Raw genomic sequence first — 24982 nt, 5'->3', positions numbered from 1 at the left:
TGTCTATGATGTGTCCTATAGTCCTCAAGCATCTCCTCTGAGCTGAGCAGGGCCATGACATATTGCTCAGACAAGGGGACGGAAAGACCAGTGGAGTCGTGCGAGTGGCGTGCGAGTGGCGTGCGAGTGGCACCACGCTACCGAGTCTCCTGCCACCATGAGGATGAGGATGCAGAGAAGGAGATGTTCTTCCTAGCTGGGCTGATGTTATCTGTTTTTTTTTTGTGTGTGTGAATGGGCCGTTAATATTTGGCGATAATATTTGTTGGCCCTTGCTTGATTAGCTCTGGACCTTGCATCCTGGCTGCATGTATAAAGATCTCCTCCAGTTCAGGCTCTACGATATACTCCCAGTCTCCACTGTAATTCGCAAGGCAACTGCCCACATCAAGAGGGCTCTGGGAGCTTTGGTTCATTTGTTCTCCCACAAGTTGGGGCAACTCCATGGGGCAAAGCTCAATCTCAGTGAGCTTCCTGCCCTGAGTCTGCAACATGAGTAATTTGTTGTTTCCAGTCCAGCTGTGGATGAGGAGTCCTGTGAGGAAGCAGGGTAGTCTGGGTAGCTGGTTTGAACTGATGAGGCTGTCCAACTGAATAATGTGCTCCAAATCTCCCACCATTGTTCTGACTTTTGATGCAGCAAGCTGCTGACTACACTTGTTAAACCCATATTTAACCAAAGGGTTTACCAAACAGCATCCTGTAAAACAGTCACAAGTGTGTAAGTGATTGACATATTCTGACACCTTGCAATGCAATAGTATTGCCATTTAAATGTGTGACACTGATAAAAGCAAAAGGCTGGAAAGTACCACTGGATCACAGTATCTTAAAATCCAGAATTTGACATAATACTCCATCGCTTCCTTGGTGTTCTCAGATGGTTGTGTCCAACCTTAGATAACCTGTTTCTCTGCAAACTCATCTCAACATTCACAGTGCTCTTCAACCATGAATCGGTGGTGGGTGCTCTTCAGGCCTGTGCAGGAATATAGAGCTTGTGAATGAATGAATGAATATTCGATTTATATAGCGCCTTTCAGAATACCCAAGGCGCTTTACAATTTAACACAGGTACAAGTCACAGACAACCAATCACACACCAGTGAGAAGCGGCAGCCAATTGCGCACAGCGTACTCTCTACCGGAAGCCACAGCCCCCTGGGGGACTGAATGGGGTGCAGGAAGGGGAGAGAGGACAGACCCTAGTGGCAGAGCACCATCCACCACTGGGCATACAAGCACACACATACACATACACTCAGACACTACTTTTTATTGAACAGAGAGACACAGACACACACTCAGGGAGAATTTGTCAGGGAATCAGGGAATGCCAATTTACCTAACCTCCATGTTTTTGGACTGTGGGAGGAAACCCACACAGACACAGGGAGAACATGGAAACTCCACTCAGATAGAGAGTTGAACCCAAGACCCCAGTGCTGAGAGGCAAACATGCTAACCACCAAGCCACCGTGTTGCCTTGTGCAGGAATAATAACACATCCTCTTTCCATTTCATCAGACACTCTCAAATTCCCAGTTATGGGGACTGGAATTCTTCTTGCCCTGATGATTCCCCATGGCAACACTGGCTTTGTAATCTGCACACATAGCAAATGGGTCCACCAGCAAATGTGTTAATGTAAGTTATTTTTGACCTTGTCTGTCTCAGAAAACACTAATGCTTTTGCCTTTGAAGCTCCTCCTAATTTGTTGTTACTGCAACCAATCACTTTTTTACAAGTATTCACATCACCCTCAGGTAGAGAAGATCTTGGAAGTTGCAGGTAGAGAAAAATACTTAAACCTGCTCTTCTTTGTATTTTGTTTATACATCTGAGTTATACTATGGGCACATTAAGTGAAGGAGGTTCAAGAGAATTGGCCTTAATATATGTCCATTTGCCCATGTTTTATTCATCAATAAAGGTGCATTCAAATGTACAACGAACGGAATTATACACTAAAGTATAATCAACACACTGACACTTCTAATAAAGGTCTGTATGTAAATAGTTACGTTTAGTTCCTATAGTTGCACTAACCCTAAACTGCAAGAAGTGTACATTTATCGATAAAAAGATAAAAAAGTTTAAGCTGTAACGTGAATCCAATTCTGATGCTGCAGCAGATTGTCTTGGCAATGTCTACATGCCACGTGACTGGCTGATTTGGCCATGTCTACATGCCACGTGACTGGCTGATTCAACATTTGCGTTAAGAACTTTTTGCGTTAACTTGCGTTGAGAAGTTGGACAGGTGTACCTAATAAACAAACAAGCAAGCAAGCAAGCAAACAAACAAAAAAATATTTATTTACGTATTCTAAACCTAGGACTATTTCAATTGAAATCTGCATATGTTCACAATAAATTAAATTATTAAATCAGTAAATGCACTGTTTTTAAAAATATACATTAATATCTAAAAGACAATGTCTCAAAATTCCCGCCAGATGGCCTTATTGCATTTTGAATGGTGGCAAGTGTGGCGTTTCTGGGTAAGTCCGCATTTGGGAAGCGTTTAGGGTCACAAGTCTATAAAATAGCTTCCATGTGTCTACCCGCATAAGCTTACAGACGTGTTAGTGTACGCTTTTTAAAAATACAGATTAATATCGTGTTTTAACTGCGCTGGTAGTCACTGAGCTGACGATTCTTAAATACAGACTATTTACAGTTGCGCACATCATACTGCTGTATGTCTATAAGCCGGGTAGGCGATGTTATCTACTATACTGAACACGCTCTTCACTGTGTTTCTCACCACTTGCTCCCTCAAATGACAATTGCTGACTCCAACCTGTTAGCTAATGACTTCGTCATACCGGTGAAGTTAATTAAAAGATGACGAGCATGGTTCTGGTTTCTTGGTTTCGTAAGGAGGGAGCGATGTGAAGCAGGACGCATCTGTAACGGAGGTGAGCGTGAGTGACAGTGTAACGCGGTGTAACGCGCTGTAACGCTGGTGGGTTTGCCCGGGCTCCCCTATAAGGCTGTGGATGAGCTCCACGCTAATATCGGCAGGAGAGGAGAGGCGCAGAAGCACCGCGTCGTTGCGTGCTGCCGGTCTGGGCAGACTCTTCTACAGCCATGGCTGAAGGCGGAGAAGGAGAAGATGAGATCCAGTTCTTACGAACTGTAAGTACAGCAAGGATCGCTACTGATTCAACGAAGTCCAGCTGCAGTTTTGGGCTACGGCGTATTTTAATGCGACTGCGCATGGGGGTCGTAAAAAAATACATTCAGTGCTGAGACATCAGATCTGGGAGGACGAGGGCGATCAGTGCTGTTAAATGTCCGTGCTTGTATTCTGCCTTCATGTGTGATCTGCCATGTCGTATATAATCCCTGATTTACCTTCGTTTGGAACTTGATGCAGTTGTAGAGTTTATTGCGCTCGTAACGCACCTGGATGGGAATCTCGACGAGCCCACCAAACTGAAGGTGCAGGGGCAACTTAAACGGACTTAAACGTGTGAAGGTTCGCTAAAAAGTTTCTTCAGCCGTATTGTTTTTTTGTGCCGATAATTTCACAGTTCTGCTCCACGGTTAGGTCTGTTTACCGTGACATTGTGGAGCACGAGAAAAGATCCAAAACTCAATGACAGTTCACGTCAATTAAACGCTAAATGGGTAACAATATTTATTAATCTCACACACGATAAATACGTTCTGGACTCCGGTTTTTTCCTATATGCCCATGTGTTTAGTATGCTCTTCTAGTTCATATTCGGCCTTTTCTATTTCTGTAGCAGGACGCAGATTAATTACATCGGCTGCATACGACCACCCATCGCAGTTATCTTTGTAATCGATACGATGGGCTGGGGGCTCTTGTGGTAAGATATAACTGCCCGTTAGCCTTCGTTAGTCATGAAAAACCGAGTTTTATACACGGAATGGTTGTCTTTGAAGGGATAGGACATAATCCAGTGGCTGATAGTGGTCACCTGTATATGGCAGTGAAGTTATTAAAAGACATCTCTTGTATGTGTCAGTTATATTTTTGTTTGACACCCTGCTTGACTTTTCGTGTAATGGAAGATGTATTAGACTGTAGAGAAAATAAATAAACCCATAGGTGTGTTGTTCCCCGCCCCACCCCCCCTCTAAGGTGCTTCTTTACCGCGGCGTTTCCCTCAGGATTCATAATTGTCAGGTCGTGTTTGGGATGTTTTGCTCAGAGTTCAGGATCTGTCCCAGGGCTATGCTGTAACAATCTGATGACATTTAAAATTGAGAGGGAATTGAAAGTGAATTATGGTTGTTTCGTTCATAAAACACCTAAAGGTCAGCAAGATTATAGTCGAAACACTTTGTGTTTGTGTGCGCGTGCGTGACTTCACGTAGACGGTGTAGCTAATGGTAATTCAGTGGAAATGTAAGTAAATATAGACATAAATCTTTGGAAGATTATTTATTTCTAAAATGTTATACGGATATTTTATATCATGTGCCATTGTGCTAGATCAGTTATTGTGCACCATCAGGTGTTGCGTTTAACAAAAATGCACATTAAATCCTTTAAAAGCTGTTAATTGCTGTTTTATTAGATTTTTATATTTACCTTTCATTCATTTTTTTTGGTAAGGCCTTACAGTTATCTAGGCAGTAGTGTGGGTGTGAACAGCACACTCATTTGACTACTATGTTCATGTAAAAATGTAAACAATTTGCCAGAAGGTCTTTCTTGAAGCAGGTGCGTGTGGTCCCACCTTGCTGTCACAGTGTTAACATGGTACTGCTACAAGTGAAGCCCTTCCGGTCACTGCTTGGAAGTGCTCCAAGAATGAGACTAGAGTCTGTTTTTCCAGTAATCTTTTATGACCCATTTCTGGCTTTGAATTTGGGAGGCTACTATCAAAACTAAAACTATAGTGCCATTGTGCATCTTTGTAGGCCATACAACATTTCGAGGATAGGTCAGGTTCAGCAGAATTTAGCGTCCTTTGCATTTAGTTGATCTGAGATCCTGTTAATGTGTAATATGTAAATACTCTTATAAGCCTTGTTTGTTTACTTTATTGTTTAAGCATCTGTTTGTCTGTTTGCACATTGCTCCCCCCCCCCCCCCTGAACTTAACTGTCCTCTGCTCAGTCCTCACCTGGCCGGGTACCTTTAGCCCAGGTGCTGCTAGCAGCTCCAGTACAGTAGCAGTGGGCTTATTTGGAGTTTATGTTGTTCTGGGAGCCCTCTACATTCCAAGACAAGACTTCAGGGTTTAAATTTAGCCACCTAAAAGCTGATGCTTCCACTGCACATACACACACAGTTCCCTGGCACCAGCCTCTGCCTTGGCCATTGCATCAGCTCACTCGGCTAACCTAGCTAGCCACTCTTATTTTATTTTTTATTATTGGGGTTATATGTGCATTAAAACTGTGCAGCTTGCGACTGTCACACTTGAGAAGTACAACATAATCACGTTGTTTCCTCAGATCAGTGTTACTTATTTCCATTCACTATTAGTGTTTACAATTGCCTGTTTACTTATCAGTTATTACTCTGTATAGTGGATGGTTTACTTAATCATTCAGTAATACGTAATTGTATAACTGTTACATACTTCAGGTAGTTGATAGGGAAGTGTGTCTGTAACACCTTTGTAGAAAGATTTAAGAATGCCTTATTCCCTTTTTGTTGCTTTATTAAAAAATGAATTTAGTTGCATCGGCAGCCAAGATAATAATTAAAAATATAAAATTTGCATATTTCAGAATCTGTCTAAAGTAATTCAACCCTGTCATTACCAAATGACAAACCCATAACACAAAGTACTTTTTAATTCTGCATAATCTATAAATTGACCTATAAGCTGACCTCATTAAAGGCTGACCTGACTAACATTGACTGAATGCTGCTTTCGATTAGAGCCATTTAGGACAAGCATTGATGAACCATGCAGGGCATTTCTTTCTGGGTACAATGGTGAGTTTCCTACTTATGTAAATGGAACAAATGCTTTATTATTTATAGTACACGTGTAGTAGATTGCCGTCTCATTTGGTTGATGTGGTTTTGTAAAAAAGTAGTTCTATATTGCCCTTAAAAATTGCTTCTGCTTCTCTTTATAGGAGAGCATTTTTTTCAGCCGACTCTGTACTATCAGATTAGGTCATGGATTCATGACCTTCGTTTCATGAGGGCCTTTTTTTCCCCTTTCCAGCTGTACTTGAATAGATGTAAATGATAATCCAGCCACTCTGTTTTGATCTAATTCCAGTTTTATGGTAGCCGGAGGGAATCATATACATTTTCCATTTTCAAGGAGGGACTATACTAAATCTAAATGCTTTATACTAAGTTTTATACTAAGTATATTATACTGGAACTTTCACCTTGCTTTGTTGCATTAGCATGTTTTGGGGACTCTTGCCATTGTGTTTCTGTGCTCAGCAACTGCTGCAGACGCAGACAAAATAATGGATTCATTGAAGAGCTTTAGTGTTGGGCAGGGTGGTGAGTGGAGACTGATGAGGTGACTCGGGTGTCCAGCCTCAGATCTCCGTGCTGGGGCCTTCCAGTATGCGTGGCCCTTGGGTCACCTGGCACAAGGTCCCCCGGGGCCGCCCTCGCCGAGCTTCATGTGCCCCAGTGTGCTTCGCCAGCTCCCGTTGAGTTTTATTAAACGGACTCTGATGTCACTGCCTTGGTGTGCTCTCTGGCACGGGTTTGGTCCCAAAAGGGCCGAGAGCCATCTGTGCTGAAGGACACGATGTCTTCCCACATCCATCACTTTCTCCACTGTGGAATCACGTTTATAATTGACTTGACACGAGAAAGGCCACACTCCTTTTTTGAGGAGATGTAGGATTACCTTATCAATTGCGAGCAGGACACGGGCCACATTCAGCAGTTTACCATAATTCTGAAATGTTGTGGGCAACATTACACAAAAATCAAATACCATTATTTTTATTTAAAATAATTTATTTATTTATTTATTTTTTCTTTCTTTTTTAACTGAAAAGTGCTGGTAAAGCATCTATGTTTACATACTTAGGAAGCCAATTATCAGACACTGTGGGAAGTTGGTCCTCAGCATTTGTTGCCAGATTACAAATCAACTGGGCGTGTATGTATCGCATACCTTACGAGGTCATGACCCTATTAGCCTGATGCCTCTAGACAGAAGCACCCGAATAATCCCTGTAATAAACACAGTACTATGCACACAAGGCCCAGCGTCCTGATCCTACACCCAGCAGGACTGCTGCTTCTCTATTTCAAACCCACTGTCCTGTCCAACGCTGGCCGCATTTCATTTGTCAGCGTTCACGAGGGTCGCTCGGCCGTACTCGCACGCCCCTTTCTTACACTGCGTGTCTCCGCTTTTAAACAGCATGCACGGACAGACAGGAACGGGGAAATTTAAATGTGCAGTGTAGTTGAGAGCAACTCGTAAAGTGCCTTTACTCCTGCACCTCGGCTGTCTGGCTTTGCCTCCTATTCCCGCAGTGTTTCAGGACAGTGTGGGTTCAGGACAGTGCGGTCTCTCTTCATAACGTTGCTCCCGCAAGTGTCATCCTGACAGCAGAGACTAAAATCTCACTATCGGCATGACTGACAGCTCAGATTAAAAAATGGGATTTTGCTTTACATATTTTCTTTTCTTTGCATCACGTCTTATTAATGTCTGTGTAATATGTGAACATATGGATTTCCCACTTTATTAGCAGTCAAGCAAGCAGCCCGATATCAATTACAGCGGTAGAACCCCTGCTATATTCTGGATGGGAACTGTGTGGCGACAGCTATCTTATTAATCTGTCAGGCTTAAGAGTGGGAGTAACCTGTCTAGAGATGTTTTGGGGGGGGGGGGGGGGGGCAAACCTGAGTTATTTTGAGAACAGTGGCATAACTATTGAGCATTAGTCTAATACCCTGTGTTTGTGATGCCCCCTAAATAATAGTTTATTTTCAGTCCTAACTTTCCACACCTGATCCAGTTCAACAGGATCTTCAGAAGCATATAAATACCAAGGCCAAGTGTGCTGTATTAAGGTTGACACAAAACTCAGGATAGTTTCTCTCTCAGGGGAGATGTTGTAGATGCTCAGGGGTTCATGTTTAGAGGTTCATGTTCAGAGGGTAGGGGTTCAGAGGTAGCGTTGAACACCCTTGTTGTACACTTCCTTAGCTCTAAGCAAATAAACCTGTTTAAAGTAAACAGTTTTACAAAATGGTTGATCCACATCACACTGGGGTGCGACAAAACAAGCTAAAACCCTCTAATGTGAGAGTCTGCCAGCGCCACTTATCACCTTGTTTGCCATTTACAAACGATGCTGTTCTCAAACGTACAACAACTTATCTTGTACGGTAAGACATGTACAGATATTTGACCGGTTTGCTATTTCTTTTTGCGCCACTACCCTTCTGAGCATGTGCAGAGCATGCATGTGAAAATAGCCACGTTGTGGGGGATTTTGCATATTCACCTTTTCTCAAGTTCACGTCGGTGGCCGAGGGAGCCGTGCGCATTTATTTGGTCCTGCTGCTCATGGAGACCTCTCGGGTTACGGTCTCCCGGAGGCAACGGGCCGCGCGGCGCGCACCTGTTCACGTCCTTAAAGGCAGACGCTGAGATGGGAGCAAGGAAGTGGTGGTGGGGGGGGTGGGGGTGGGGGGGGGCAGAGGAGGCAGTAGCACCTGCTTTTAAACCCACAGGCGCGGCGGCGGGCATGTGGCAGGACTTGGGCCCTGGCAGCCAGCGCGCCCAGAGCCCAGAGTCCTACGGAGTCTCATTGGCCGCCCGATGTGAAATAAGGGCGACGTACGACTGAAGGCTGGGGTCAGGTTGCATCTTCCCCCGCCACCTACGCACACGCTACTCCTCCGCCCTATAGATAGACTCTGATGCTGCCCCTTAGCTGTCTAACAGATGGCTCTACTGCTGCAGCGTGGATCAGGGCACCACAGATTCACAGGATTCCTTGGCACGGGCCACATTAAGTAAAGAGAACAGGGCCACACCTCCCCTTTAAAATGTAGAACACTGTAGCAACAGTTTTAGAACAAAAATCTTACTCTGGAGTAGTAGCTGCTATACATTGTGTCAACACGCGTATAATATGCCTTTAATTCCACAAATAGGTTTTTGGTTTGTTTTGATTGTACATAAGTCATAGAGCCGCAAGGTATAAACTACTAATTCCTGCGGCCGCTGTAATGGTGTTTTGATAGTTTATATCACCTCATGCCTCAGTTTTAAAGAGGTGACAAGATCCTTACACTAACAAGTTTAGCCTACACTTAAGTTTATGAAATGCCAAACTATGAACAAGAAGCATTTAGAACAAATAAGTGGTCTGGCAATGACACGGTTGCATTAACAAAGGTGATGTGGAGTTTTGTAATCCTCCGTGAAGGGAATTAAGCAACTTGATTAAAAACAAAGTTTGACATTTTTCATCCGGTAACTTTTCCCCTGCTGGATTTGATTACAGTATTGCCATGTTGTTATGACATTTCATCACTGAACGCAACAAAAAACTCATTGACCTCTCGACAAAAAGCAATGTAATATGTTGTATAATATATATAGAAAATGACAACCCAGAATACTAAAAATGCAGCAGTACCTGGCTTTAGTAAAAGGAACAGTCAGTCTAATCAGACAGCTAGTACTACCCAGGCCAGTTGTGCAGAGCGTGGCCGATCAGCAGAAGAAAAGGTCTGCACACTTCAGCCTCATCATCTCATGCATTTTACATCGAATACAGAGCCTGCAGCTTTAAATTTCCCTGCTGCGTTCTGAAACTTTTTTCTTGCAGCATATTGTGGTGTTAGATGAATGTCATTTTGGGGGAGAAGAGAACTGAATGATGAACTTCCATGTCCTGTCTGAGTTTAATGAATAGCTGTTGCTCTGACGGAGCAGAACCGAGCCATGGCAGCCATGGGCTCAGATTAATGTGGTCCACTAGCTGGTGGGGAGCGCGTGCAGTTGGGAAAAACAAATGAAACGCATATCGATAAATAGCTGTGGAGAGATGGGGGCCTCTACAGACATGGGGCCATTATAAATATGGGGCCAGTTCAGAGATGGGATATATCGATAAATAGCTGTGGAGAGATGGGGGCCTCTACAGACATGGGCCCATTATAAATATGGGGCCAGTTCAGAGATGGGGCCACAACAGACACGGGGCCATTATAAACATGGGGCCTATACAAATTGGGTCCATTATAAAAATGGAGCCACTACAGACATGGGTCCATTATAAATATGGGGCCACTACAGACATGGAGCCATTATAGAGATGGAGCCACTACAGACATGGGGCCATTATAAACATGGAGCCACTACAGACATGGAGCCATTATAGAGATGGAGCCACTACAGACATGGGGCCATTATAAACATGGAGCCACTACAGACATGGAGCCATTATAGAGATGGAGCCACTACAGACATGGGTCCATTATAGAGATGGAGCCACTACAGACATGGGTCCATTATAGAGATGGGGCCTCTACAGACATGGGTCCATTATAAACATGGGGCCACTACATACATGGGTCCATTATAAACATGGAGCCACTACAGACATGGGTCCATTATAAACATGGAGCCACTACAGACATGGGGCCAGTACAGAGATGGAGCCACTACAGACATGGGGCCACTGGTGCAGTCAGAGGCAGTCAGGGTCACTGCTTCCTCTCTTCCTCAATGAAGCAACGGTATCTCTTTAATTAAAACACTGCAGATAAACCTTCCCCAAACCAAATTCAATTTTTACAGTTGTAGATGCTAAGCAGCGTCTGTGACTGGTCTGAGAACTGTAGTAATGTTGCGTTGTGTGGTTGCAGGATGACGAGGTGGTGCTCCAGTGTGTTGCCACCATTCAGAGGGAGAATCGCAAGTTCTGCCTCTCTGCAGAGGGCCTCGGAAATCGACTGTGCTACCTGGAACCCACCTCAGAAGCCAAGGTATGACTGCAGGGAGTCCACCACTGATGCAGGTTGTTCAAATAAAATGACAACTCGTATGACAAGCTGGACTCTAAAAACTCACCTAATAGCCATTTGGTGTGACTTCTGAACAAGCAGTCTGTTTAATGACTGGGTGATAACAGTTCAATAAATCACTATCATGTTGCACAAGCAAACTGGTATTACCCTTCTGGTAAATTATCACAAAATACATTCATGTATGAAAACAAGTAAAAAGGTAAAAATTCCAATCAAATTTTTAGTGTTCCTTAATTTATAATTAAGGCTGAAAATGAATGAGCACAGATTTGGCCCATATAAATTATATACAGCTTACAGGGTCTGATTCATGAAACTGTCCTACAACGTTGAAGCGAGTTGTCATTTCAGTGATCTACTGGTGAACTGTATGAAAACAAGCACCGGCGTATTAGTGCCTCATTTACATCATTTGCAAAAGTCATGACCTGAATTTCTCTAATATACATAAAATTTCATTAAACGTGGCGTAATTCATGAAGTGCCAATACAGTACACAAATAGGCAACAAAAAGATTTCGCTCATTCAAAATGTATAGCGTATGAAAGGAAGGGTGGAAAGAGACATCTCAGTAAAGCAGAGTTGGAGGTGCTTGGCTGTTCATGCTAGCTGAGGCGCTGACTCTTAATTAAAATCCAGGTCTGCAAAGTCTAGTTGACATTTACACGACATTGACATGTTAACAGCGCCTACTGTTTTAGTACAAACTTGCTTCCTATTGTTTTCATACCATTGACATCAGTGAGGTTGATAGTTCTGATTAACAACAATCCACATCATTCTCAGGTTGTTGAACTATTATGCTCTATGACCAGATGAGAGCTTCACTGTACAGGTGTACCAAAGGTGAAATAGAGGAATAAAGAAATATAGACACTTGTTTTACAACCAGATTAGTTTATACGTATCTTTGATGATTAAAGGCCATTTTACTTTTGCTATAAGAAATACATGTGTAAAAAATAACCATGGCAACAGCAGCAGATCTGAATCCTCTGACCTTTGTTTTCCATGGATCTCGAGCTGAGAGTGGGGACATAAGAGGATTTGCATAGCTATAAATACAGTATTATTATGTTAGTGTGCCTTCCCCATCCTTCAGAAAACATCTTTCCACAAACCACATTTTTTGTAACACAGGGTTACACATGTGTGTGCATGCATACAGCAGAACGAACTGTATGAAGCAGTGAAATGCTCAGAAACAATGAAGAGCAACCTGGCCAATTGAAACACCGTGTTGAGTACATGCCAGTCTACGTCATTTAAAGAGGAGTGCACAGCATCTGTCGGATGGCCGTGCTGTGGTATATCACCACATCACCCACATCTCTATGGTTTTTACCTTGATTTATATCAATAAATGAATCCCTTTAGGGAGGCTCGATCCCCTTATTGCATGAGTGACATGGACGTAGCCAAAAGTCACAGTAAATTTACAACATCTCTCAGTAACGATCATCGTAAAACTGTCAACTATCACTCCCTGTATAGTAGGGATCCAGTAAGCTATCAAAATATTATATCTTTACAATTTCCCTACAGGGTTTCATTACTGAAGTGACATTATTTACCACTGGTCACTGAAACGTAAAGCCTTTCCTGTTGAATTGTCAAAATTGAGAAATATCTCTGCTACTGCTGTAGAAGAGGTTGGGCTTGGGTGTATTCTCTGTTATTGCTGTTTCTCTCAGTTTACTCACAGAAGCCAAAATCCCATCTAGTTATATTACTACTTCCTTTCCTACTCACATTCCAAACGAAGCCATTGTGAGGTCAGAGCGTTCAAAACACATCTAAGACACTTATCGTCCAATCAGAGGCATTGTAACTGAATAAAACATCAGGATTGGTAGAGGCTTAAGTATATCTGTAAGTGATTTCTCATGCAGTCTCTGAGAGGGCTGGATCAACAGGAAAAGAGATGGCATATTCAATTGCTTAAAAATACATGCGTGTCAAGGGGTTTAATGTGTCTCATCACTCTGGACAAGTGACTTATACTCTCACATTTTATCAGGTGGTGTGACGGGCGGGGGTGAGCAACGAAAAGGAAGCGATCACGCCAAGTCTCAGGGAAAAATGATGGTTTAATAGAAAGTGTGCAAACCTAAAACCCGTGCACTATCTCCAAATTAAGGATATAATGACCAGCGGTCAACTGGTACAAAGACAAGACATATATAGGCAAACAAACGACCCTCAGGTGAGACGGATCACGGGCTCCGCCCACCTGAGGGACGCACATGACGTCACCAGACAACAACAACAACAGCCGCTGTGGACAGAGGCGGCCGGTAGGGGGCCGCCTCACCGTGACAGGTGGTTTATATTAAACCTCACTTTTCCAGGACAGTCTTCTGATCAGAGTGGAATGAGAAACACAATGTTTGTTACATTTTTGGATTTTTTTAGATGTAGTCAGATCTTCACCTTGCATATTCCTATAAACTGCTGACATCAAATAGAGATTTTTGCATTATTAACACTTAATCTAAAGCAATCCACAAGGATGTTTCAATTTAATTTCATGGTATCTTATATAATGTCATGATTTCTGTTTAACATTATGGAAAAGAAAACAAAATGATTTATCTACCTTGAAAAAATGTGTTAATTACTAACAGGCTTTCATTACACATGTGTTCAAAACACATATAAGCCTGTCAGTAATGAACACATTTTCAATTGTTTTTTTTCCCTTAACAATACTGTACCTTTGGGCACATGTTTATGCGAAATCTTTCTTTCTTGCCATCTCTGTGTCTCTGTAGTATGTTCCTCCTGATTTGTGCATCTGCACCTTTGTGCTGGAGCAGTCCCTGTCTGTGCGGGCCCTGCAGGAGATGTTGGCTACTGTAGGGCAGAATGGTGAAGGAGTAAGTAACCATTTATCACCTCCGTCACTTGTCTTATATATAACTTCTTATATATAATAGTAAACGCCTAACTGAAGGAATATCTATACCACTGAGAAGTTATTCTGTTTAAAGGTCCAATTTTGTTTATTTTTTCTTTATATCCAAATCACTTAAGTGGCTGGAAGTCGGTCTGTATTCGACGTCTGTTTGTGCTGAATAATAAGGGCATATTATCTTTCCTATTACAATATTTATTCAGGTTCACTGGAACAGCAGTTGTAACTGTAACATGAATCATATGGAGATAATATCTGTCTCTTGCGAAGACATTGCAGATTGTTGGCAGATTCGTGGTGGGTAAGGGAGATTTTGGGGATTAGAACAGCTTTAGGTGCTCTCATCTGGTGGCACCCTATTGGTTTATATCCTGTAGCTGTAATGAAAAGATCGCAGATATCCATTCAGCTATAGTCCTGACTGGTTGTTTATGACTCCGGGTAAGTACTTACTCTTCAGGACACAGTCATTGTGTAGCTCTGTCTGTACATCGACACAAACACTATTCATTTCTACTAATGCTCTTGCCGACATTCCACTCGCAGGGTTTCATGAAGGTTGTTTAAATGCAATTCTGGAGTAGAAGAACAACATTCATAATAGATTATTCTGAAAAAAAATACTTTATAGGTTAATAAATTGTAGGTATGGTCATAATACAAGCTGTATATAGTTGTTTATCTCTCATCTGGCACCATATCTTTACATGGTTATCAACACATCAACTCACTAACAATGCAAGTAAGGTACATACTGTCATAAATAACAGGCACCAGGTTATGGCAGTATTGTACCTCAGCAAATAGCTGTTCTCTGTCAAAATCATATCTCGTGAACTACCAGAATGGCTTGATATGCAGTTTTGCTAACTGTTGATGCTTTTGCAGTCACATCCATGAAATCACTTTTCCTGTCTTTTTATTGAATATTTGAAGGACCATTTTGCAACATCTGGTGCATTATAGACAGGGTTGTACCAATATTAATGCATGAAAATACTGAAGGGGTATCAGAGCTCAGAATTCTCAATCAGTTTCTGTTGATGTGTTTTAGAGTTGCTCACATCAAAGGATGACTATCTGGTTATCTGGAATATCAACGTATTGCCAAATGCGATTACTGATGGATATTGATGTTTGAAATTAATAGAAAACAAAGTGACCTTTGGAACCTAAAATAAGACATATGTTAATATTGGTACAATAGGCAGCCTAATGGACCGTATGCACCTGCCTATCGAAGGAGTGTTTTCACAGCAGTATCACAAATCAGATTTTAACAGTGCATATCAAAGCGGTAAGTGCAATTTTAATTGTTAACTTTACGTCTGTATTTTTTATTCAACATGGCTAGCGTCCTGATCATGAACGATGGGTATGTTTACAGTTCATTCCTCACTTGGAGACTATGCATGAGTGCCATAAAGCACATTAACAATCAAACAGAACTAACTCTCTTGTGGCCTAGTCCCTTCTCACCTTAGTGTGTTTGTGATGGAGACTCAGGACGGTAAACGTGACCTCTGGCTGCTGCGTCAGCGAGCTGGCTGTTCGGTCTGGTGGTCAGAGAACATGTTTACTGCTTGCTAAAGACCTGGGTGTGGTTGCTGAACTACAAATGCCGTCAGAAGTCGGACGGCATTGTGAGGGCCATTTGAAGCGTGTTTGGGGGTTAAAGGAACACCACCCCATACACTGATGTGTGGGGATGGTCTGAAGACCAGCGTGAACCCCTGAGTGAGAAGAATGGTGTAATCCTGGATGAAGGGTGGATGAGACAGTTGGAGGGTGTGAAGAGCAGGGGTTCGCTCCCCAAAGGAGAGGGTGGCGTGATGATGAAGAATGACACACCCTGAAGGACAGGCTGGTGTGAAGGAGACTCAGGAAGGGTAAACGGGTGTTCTGGCTGCGGTGTCGGAGAGCTGGCTCTTTGGTCTGGTGGTCAGAGAACATGTTTGCTGCCTGAACGAGACCTGGGTTTGAGAATGGGTGTGGTTGCTGCCCTCGGCCGTCGTCACGGTATCCTGCCCTTCTTAATCTCCTAGTTTTTAGGTTCCCAAAGGTTTGCTTAGAGACTAATCAAACTAACAAAGCAAAATCAGCTAATCTATGTAGCTCTCACCACACCAGAACCCCCACGATGCTTCACACTCTCTTTTCATGTGAAAAAAAAAACATGTTTGGAAGAAATAGATACTGATGACTGTAATTGGGCTTCCAGAAATGACATTCGTAGTATCTGCCAAAATACAGTTGGCTGAGACAAATTGTCCTGTAGTGAAATCCCTACGAGTGATAAATGAATGTGCCAAAACAGACATGGTAAGCTTTTTCCATTTGCCTCGAGAGATGCAAAGTGAAATCCGTTTCCTGCATATTCAGCACAATGCCGGGCTTGTTTCCCAGACCAGGATTAGTCCTAAACATAGATTAGGCTTAGAATGCAAGATCTGTTGGTGAATTACCACAGGCATTACAATTTAGTCCAAGACTGAGCTTAATGTATGTCCAGGAAACAGGCCTGTTAGGTTTATGGGAGACGCCCAATATCAAAACAGATCTGGGTCTTCTGTACTCTGCACTGAAATGAGAGTGTCAAGTTTCTTTTTCAGCCATTTTATCTTAGTTCTTTGCTATCAGACATCGCTATTAATTATTAATTACTACCACAGGAAGACATGTAGATAATCACACCACTAATACTTTTTAAAAAAAGCAAACAAGCAAACAAACCTTCTGGTCAGCGATTGAATTCTCAGATATGAAATCTTGCCCATTCACTGTCATGTTGCTCAAGAATGCATTTAATAATTTTCAGGGTGTAAGATACTCACATTAAACATTTTAAACCCATACATTTGAGTTTACACATGGTTTGAGATGATGTTTTTCTCACAGTTGGAGTATGACAATCAAATTTCAGGGGTACCAAGGAAGAGGAAATGATCTGGAATGCTGATTCCAGAGTAAATATGCCACGAAACACAAATGAAATATTTTCGGCTATTTTGCCTGATCAACTAATTTCTTTTTTATTTATTCTAATTTATTTTGCTGTTTGTTCATATTATATTGGTATGCTGGGTCACAAGTCACAAGTATCAAAGTATCAAAGGACTGTCATCTGAATTTCTCACAATGCTTTATTGGAAAAGCCAAGACAGTTTTGTTGTTATTATAGCATTATAGCATTTTGTTGTTATTAAAGCCCTTTTCATAAAAAAATGGTTCCTTGGAACTTCCCTCAGAAAGGAGCCGATGGCTAGAAGATATTTTTTAGGTTGTCTCCAGTAATATTTGAAATAAATAAACCTAAAGCACTTGTGTGGTGTAGTGTCATATCAGACTGGCAGGTGGCCAAAGGTCACAGAGTAGCATGTGATGTGTCAGCAGCCCAGAAATATTAAGCCCTGCTCCACTAAAAGAGCTAGGAGTAAAGGCTTGTTACATGAATACAAGGGCTTGTTACATGATTACAAGGGTGCGTTACATGATTACATGATTTTTTTTTTGTAAACTGTGACATAAAATAAGTTTTCATAATTTTTTGTTAATTGGTTTATAATTTTGTTTTATTATTTTCCCCAAGGCACTGCAAATAGTGTAAACATTTTTAAAGGCAAATTTATTTGTTTCCAAAATGCTTACAGAGGTTTTTAAGGAGGGTAAGTATGTCATTATTTTTCCCTTTGCAGTTTTGGCAATGGAGCATAATATAGAATTCTTGTTAAATTGTTTAGTTTTTGCTAAATTATGGTAAAGTTGCTTAATGGACATGGTTTTTTTTTTGTTTACATTTCCTCATCTACGGTACAACAACGAAATTTTTTCTCGTTCACATAAAGCGAACGGGAAGTCCTCCCCTAACACGCGCCCCCGAGGGCACTAGCATGGGCCGCCATTTTCAGAGAGAAAAGCTCCCTGTCTTGAGTGACAGAAGATGAATCATCTTTTCTTTTCTGAAAAGATCCTTTGCTGTGAAAAAGCTTTTCTCCCCCTTTCAAGATTCCTACTGCTGCTCATTAACTTTCTCCCTCCCCTGCTTTCTCTCCTTCTCTTTCCCTTTACCTCTCCTTTACCCCCTTCGTGCTTTAGGCAGGGCAGGGGGGTGGACATCGGACACTGCTGTACGGTCACGCCATCCTTCTGAGGCATTCCTTCAGTGGAATGGTGAGAACTCGGCTCACCGATTACAGCGTGGCAGGAGGTGGATTAGCTAGGCTGCCACTTACAGCCATCACAGATCAAACTCATTATCAATAAGCGCTGTTGAAATTATGGCTGGATCAGTGGATATTACCAATTGTTTATTTCTTACTATTAATAAACATGTTTACTGTTGTTTAAAAATCCAGTTATGGATTGGATTAAATACAATTGTTTAATGCTAGATGATAATATATTTTGAAGGCACAATCTAGACTTCTGTGTTTAGAGTCTGAGCAATGCTGTGAGTGAAGCTTTGCAAATGTTCAAATGTGATCTTCTTCTAACAGTACATGGCCTGTTTAAAGACGTCACGATCTCTGACAGACAAGCTGTCATTTGATGTTGGCTTACAAGAGGAATCAACAGGTATTTAAAACTGAAACAGCAGTGTTCAAAAACTAAATGCCTGTTAGCCTGCTTCTAAGCTAAGATGGCTTTGGGGAAGCTTTTGAATCAGGAAACAGAAGTTTTATTCGTCATCCTAATGGGCTGTCCCCAGACACTTGAGGTCTACACTGAAACCTAGAAGCCTTACTATTTTTATGTATTGTGGGCCCTCATTTCTCAACATCAGATATGATCATCTGACCAGGCTACTAATGGAAGGGTCCCTCATATGATATTTTGACATGTGTCTGGAAATGTCTTTTATTACACCAATAGAAAACGTTTAATTTAATCCCAGGAGGCAGCGTGTGGTTGGTGGATGTGAATGAAAGGCTGTTACTCTGGTTCTAGTTCAGAAACGTGCTGCTGCTGGTCTCTCCTCACAGGGGAGGCGTGTTGGTGGACCATCCACCCGGCCTCCAAGCAGAGGTCTGAGGGTGAGAAGGTTCGCATTGGTGACGATCTCATCTTGGTCAGTGTGTCTTCCGAGAGGTACCTGGTGAGTGCTGGATTGCATATGTACACTACAAATGAGACCTTTTTCTGGGTAGCACTAAGACTAAGACTAGTACTTCTGCTTCTTACATATTTTTTTGAGCGCTTCCTCTCTGTTATAATTTAACTTTAAATTAATTTACCACATACCAGGGTGCTTTCAGTCTTTCCTAAGACTCTCTAGTCTTTCCTAAGACTCTCTAGAAGGATCATACTACTGAATGCACATTCATATGTTGATTTGGCACGTCATCGTAACCTGTGGTTAAAAAATCTATTTGCAACTGTCATACAGACCTAATACACCTTTCTACTCCACTGAGTTGAATTAAATGAGATGTCAGCTTGAAAAATGAGCTGTGGAATCTGCTGAGGCCATCCGAGAATTAAGCACACATTCAGAAAAGAACTAATGAAGCTTCCAGCTTCTCCCTTTGCCCCGCGCGCACACACACACACACACACACACACACACACACACACACACACACACACACACAAACTAACAATTTTTTTCTTTTTTTGCAGCACCTGTCTATCTCCAATGGAAATATACAAGTGGATGCTTCTTTCATGCAAACGCTGTGGAACGTGCAGCCAACCTGTTCTGGCAGCAATGTGGCAGTGGGTCAGTTCACTTCCTGTCCCCAGACACCACAGCTCTCCTTCTCCTCCAGCTGAGGCCTTTCCCATTGCTCCATGAGTTATTTTACCTATAAATTCAAAAGGAAAACCTTTGGTCATCTAAAACATGTCATTGTCTTAACAGAAGTATTTCTCTGCGCTTTGCTAGAGCGGCTGACTTCTGTAGCCACTGTTGGCTTATGTCCCCTTAGGATATTTATTGGGTGGACAAGTGATGCGTTTGTTCCACGGGCATGACGAGAGCCTCACCATACCAGGATCCGAGCAGTCTGTGGAGCAGCAGAGGTACGAGGCACAGACCTGCTGCAGTGGCCGCTCCACTGCAACCAGGGATATGGTTCAATGATTGAAATGGTGTCTCAGTAGCTGTGGTTATGGGCTGCTGGAACCCTGAGTGCTCTCTGCGCCCACAGGATAGTGAACTATGAGGCTGGGAAAGGAGGGTCCAGGGCCAGGTCTCTGTGGAGAGTGGAGCCACTTCGCATCAGGTGAATACGAACACCCTAATCCCCCCCCCCCCCCCACACACACACACACACACAGATGGACAGACGGTAAAAATGCACAGTCACATGTACCGAGCTGCCAGTGCCGATGCTGGCATAGTTACATTTTAGATGCAACCTAGACATCCCTCCCTCCCTCTGGCCTGTCTCCTTCAAATACACACGAAACTCCCGAAGAGTTCAGAAAGTTTATTCTCCAAGTAGGTGCAACTTCCACACCTAAAACGCTCCTGCAGTTTTCTATCTCGTAGCTGAATTATAATCAATTCATGTAAAAAAAAAAACAGGGAGGACGTCAAAGCAAATCATCAACCCACCATAGTTAAGCCTAAACATCGCAGCCCATTCATAGCCCTGCGAGAGGAAGGTTGCTCTGTGCTTTCCAGTGCCACTTACACTGGGTTGGGGACTCTCTTGTGTGGCCCAGTTGGAGCGGAAGCCACATGCGCTGGGGTCAGCCCTTCCGTCTGCGCCACCTGTCCACGGGCCACTATCTGGGCCAGACGGAAGACCGAGGCCTGGTTCTGCTCGACAGAGAGAAGTCCGACACCTCTGCTACCGCCTTCTGCTTCAGACCAAGCAAGGTTTGATTCCCATATATAGTTTGCATAAGTTTTATGGTACATTTTAAAGCTTGACTATGTCAAACCTCATGGTAAAACCTCAAAAGTTCACAGAGTGAAGGACATACATGATTTACTGGCTCATCTCACACGGATATGTTTACGATGTGGCCGTCTGTAACAGTTTCAGTTTTTAATGATTGGAAAAGTCACCACTCTATCATTTATCATAAGCATCTGAATTCATCATTATTATAACAGTCCATTAGGTGTGCCTTTGCAGTCTTAAGTAGTGCGCTGGCCGATCTCTCATTGATTCGGTTAGAACAGTATGTCCTCCACGCTGTTGCAAATCGCTGTCCGTTTGATCTCGGTCAAACCTGAGATATTGTTGACTGGCCAGCTGGAGCGTGTGGCCAGTCAGTCAGCTCTCTAATTGGGGTGCGGAGCTCATTTGCTTCTGTCTGTGCCCTGGCAGGAGAAAGTGGACTCTGGGCCAAAGCGGGACATCGAGGGCATGGGGGTGGCGGAGATCAAGTACGGAGACTCGGTCTGCTTCATCATGCACGTCGCCACGGGCCTCTGGCTGTCCTACCAGGCGCCCGATGCAAAATCCTCCCGCCTGGGACCGCTCAAGAGACGGGTGAGCTCGCGTGCCACTGAGATAAAGCCAGCTCGTGGTTTTTTATATGAAGCAGTGGAAAAGCCGCGGCTTGTACCCAGCCATGTAATCCCAGGGGGTCTGAGAGTTCGGGCGGACTTGCCGGTGGTCCGTGCAACGGCGGCGTACCGCTCGGGGGGGTTGACTCGAATGCACCCGCCGAGCGAGAGTCATGACCCGTGAGCAGGACAGGTGTGACGTGAGTGCGAGATTAAGTGCAGGTATCTCACGGGGTGCAGGACACCCGAGGCCGTGTGAGGAAGGTGATGATGGGGTTTGTCACGGCAGCAGTGTCACTGTCATCTCCACACGCACAGCACACAGACGCAGAACTGAATGTCCACTTAGTTTTCCAGCTCCTCAGGATTAGACTGTTAAAATTCACTATGAAAACTGAACAATTTCATTTTGAATGGACCGACCTGAATGGATTCAGGCTGTAACCTTCTATCTACGGAAGACCTTATTAATAGTCATTCATTAAAAATCATTTCAGGGAACTGCATGGATATTTTTCTTTTGAAGTCCTCACTGTTTTTAGAGCAGGGGTCCCGCCTGAGTGAGATTGACATTGATGTGAGTGTGTGTGGCACACAGGCCTTCCTGTATCCAGAGGGACACATGGATGATGGCGTCATCCTGCAGCTCTGCCAGCACGAGGAGTCCAGAGCGGCCCGCATCATCCGCAACACCACGCAGCTCTTCACCCAGTTCATCAGGTACGCCACTCCTCCCATCAGCCCCTGCTGCACCTGCCGGTTGTCCAAACACCGGGAGTGCACCACCCCGTGGTGTCCTAATGGGTTTTTAAAAAATTATCATTACTTTCTCACCCGCTGCTCCCAGAGGCCTGGATGAGCTGAAGGGTGAGAAGGCCGCTGAGGTCAGTTTGCCTGTGGTAGAGGTTCTGCAGAACCTCAACGACCTCATCAACTACTTCCAGCAGCCCGACTCGGAACTGGAGCACGAGGAGAAGCAGAGGCAGCTCCGCTCCCTCATCAAGCGGCAGGACCTCTTCAAAGAGGAGGTGAGCTGAGAGCACACCTCGGGGAGCAGCTCCGCTCCAACACCTCGGCTCCACCTATCAGGTTCCGCCTTTTGACCCGACCTGTTGAACCCTAGGCTCGTTACTGAATTTTTTCATCCTAATTTTTCACAGAACCACCGTGAATTATTTAGAAAATGCATTAAAGCCGCATCGTTTTGCAAGTGGAATGAGAGTCTGGGCCTACTGGTGGTTCTGTGGAGAGAGCAGGATAAAGAGAAACACACAAAAAACGTGCGATGTGCTTCACAGCTCATGTCTGAGTTCACGCGTGCATATTTAGCTCTTTGTTTACACTGCACAGTCATACTTCGAAAAAAAAAATCTAGCTGTTCCAGCAACTGTATCCTTGCCCTGCGCGTGTGTAGCGAGGGGCCGAGGGAAAAGTTTTATACTGCGGAGAGATGCGCGCGGTGGGCAAGAATGACGTCCTGTTCCCTGTTTGGTTGGGCTATTTTTAAGGGAATGCTCACGCTGCTCTCAATCTGCATCGACCGGCTCAACGTGTACAACAGTGCCGCCGAGTTTGAAGAGGTGGCGGGCGAGGAGGCGGGAGAAGCCTGGAAGGATGTTCTTAACCTCCTCTACGAGCTGCTGGGTAAGACCGTCTTTCACGTGTAGCCGCTGATGACGAGAGGAACAATCCAGCTGGAGCCCGGTCCCTAAAGAACCACCGTTCTCGCTGGTGTGGGTGTGCACTATAGCACGTTTGAATCTGAAAGGGACTAAAAAATTCTTGCTCAGATTTGAGGCTAATGTCCATCTGTACTGGATTAATTAGCTAAGACTTAGACCCCTATTTGTGCTAGGTGCTCTCATATCATGGGCATGGGACCGTAAGCACAGTGAACAACTAAGCATAGTTGTCTTATTTTTAACACTTGGTTACAATCAAAGACTGTGACATCTTCAGCAATGGCTGGACCCCCTGCCAGGTTTATACTGCAGCCGTTTGCTTGTTTTGGGGGCGTTTTTGCTTTCAATTTTGCTGGTCTTCATTTGAACTGACTGGGATGCTTGGTGGGTGATTGACCAACAGTGGAAGCCATGTAGGTCCACGCTATGCTGTTGCACAGACAGGCCTGTGTGTCTGGGCTTATGAGCAGTTTGTTCTCATTTATCTCATGCTTTTCCTGGATTCATTACTGATTCATCTCTTCTGTACATGAGACCATGTCCCTGATTTTTACAGGCTTTTTATTTACTGCCTAGTTAACAGTATCTTGTCTGTTCTATAGCTATTCACACCATTAAAATGAGACAAGATAACACTTTACTGATACTGGGGTAATCGCTAATGCAGTTCTTAAATTGCGTTACTTTCCAGCTGTAATAACCAGCGGACCTTGACACATGTTTCCGCAGCTCACCTGGTACAGCAAGTTGCTCATTGTGCTTGCCAGACAGAAGCCGTGGGTTTGATTCCCATGTTGCACACTGCCTGTCATACTAATGAGCATGTAACTTGCTCTGCCAAAGGTGGAGAAAGATGAGAATACTTGTACATGAGTGATAGAATGAAGGTGGTAGAGAAACTACAGTGTGAAACATTCTCTTATGTTCCACTGTGTTGGTACACTATCTACAAAAGGGCTTAACATTTATATGGCTGACCCAAAGTATGTGTAAACACCAAAGTTGGGAAACCGAAACAAAATTGACATTTCGCCTAGTCGTTGTTATATTTCAAATACAATATGTTGGCTTACAGAATAGAAAATTAGTTTTTCTGTCCAGTCATAGTAGCATTTTTGTAGCATAGTTGTAGCATTTGAGTCCTTCTCTGTGGGAAGAAGTCTGCCTTTTGTAACAACTCTCGGTGTAGTTCTTGTGACTCTCACCTTCACCTTGACTGCCCCCCATTTGACAGACCCCCTTCCTGAGGCGAGACAAGACTTCACCTCTGTCTGTGAAGTGTAGAGGTCAGCATCAGTGGAGACCAGATACTGCCTGCAATAGGAAGGCAGTACAGAGGGCACGCCGCATCAGGCCGATGACACAGAGCCACTTTTAGTGCTTTTGACAGGTCCATTTACTGCCTCTCGTCACTGTCCTGCTCGGGGTGTCTGAGCTGCTGTGTGGCTGACGCCAGTCACAACCATACCTCACACACAAGCTCTCAGAGCCCTCTGCTCTGTGCTGCCTTTGATGACTTCTCTCCCTTGGGACTGAATCGGTTAGCACACGGATTCCCGATTTAATATTTCATTCACGCTCTGAGCTCAGTGCAGTGGCAAATTGTTTTCCTTAATGTCGTCCACAAGCGGAGGATCTGAGGGGGCCGGTGGTGGTCTTGGTGTATTTTGAATTAAGGGTGCAGCACTGTTATTGGCCTTCGTTCTCATTTCTTTTCTGCAGCTGCCCTGATCCGTGGAAACAGGCCCAACTGCACTCAGTTCTCCCGCAGACTCGACTGGTTGGTCAGCAAATTGGAGCGTCTGGAGTCGTCCTCAGGTATACCTTACAATCTGAATTGAATGATGTGGTATTAACACTCCTGTTCTGATTTCACTGGAATATGGCCCATACTGCACCAGCACACATAGTTAGGGCTCAAGCACATTG

The 24982-nt window shown here is 43.6% G+C and overlaps 1 protein-coding gene across 5 annotated transcripts in view; it reads left to right on the top strand.

Annotated features, from left to right (window-relative positions):
- The first annotated feature begins 2951 nt into the window (after positions 1 to 2951).
- Positions 2952 to 24982, top strand: part of ryr3 (ryanodine receptor 3) — a 70651-nt gene continuing 48620 nt past the window's right edge. For 2 of the 5 annotated variants that reach the window (XM_076993105.1, XM_076993104.1), the window contains exons 1-17: positions 2953 to 3145; positions 10827 to 10946; positions 13764 to 13868; positions 15261 to 15281; positions 17557 to 17571; positions 18002 to 18076; positions 18403 to 18481; positions 18889 to 19001; positions 19526 to 19625; positions 19834 to 19927; positions 20056 to 20130; positions 20576 to 20732; positions 21190 to 21354; positions 21970 to 22091; positions 22219 to 22399; positions 22880 to 23015; positions 24776 to 24871. In XM_076993105.1, the coding sequence (XP_076849220.1) occupies positions 3098 to 3145; positions 10827 to 10946; positions 13764 to 13868; positions 15261 to 15281; positions 17557 to 17571; positions 18002 to 18076; positions 18403 to 18481; positions 18889 to 19001; positions 19526 to 19625; positions 19834 to 19927; positions 20056 to 20130; positions 20576 to 20732; positions 21190 to 21354; positions 21970 to 22091; positions 22219 to 22399; positions 22880 to 23015; positions 24776 to 24871 (1702 nt within the window). In that variant the 5' untranslated portion in view covers positions 2953 to 3097. Of the gene's footprint in view, positions 3146 to 10826; positions 10947 to 13763; positions 13869 to 15260; positions 15282 to 17556; positions 17572 to 18001; positions 18077 to 18402; positions 18482 to 18888; positions 19002 to 19525; positions 19626 to 19833; positions 19928 to 20055; positions 20131 to 20575; positions 20733 to 21189; positions 21355 to 21969; positions 22092 to 22218; positions 22400 to 22879; positions 23016 to 24775; positions 24872 to 24982 lie in introns of all 5 variants that reach the window. The other 3 variants (XM_076993108.1, XM_076993107.1, XM_076993109.1) reach the window with 3 other exon arrangements.

The sequence above is a fragment of the Brachyhypopomus gauderio genome, unplaced genomic scaffold (assembly GCF_052324685.1).
Source record: "Brachyhypopomus gauderio isolate BG-103 unplaced genomic scaffold, BGAUD_0.2 sc104, whole genome shotgun sequence".
In the NCBI taxonomy this organism is placed as follows: domain Eukaryota; kingdom Metazoa; phylum Chordata; class Actinopteri; order Gymnotiformes; family Hypopomidae; genus Brachyhypopomus; species Brachyhypopomus gauderio.
The sequence above is the reverse complement of the archived record's forward strand: the minus strand, read 5'-3'. Positions and strand labels throughout refer to the sequence as shown.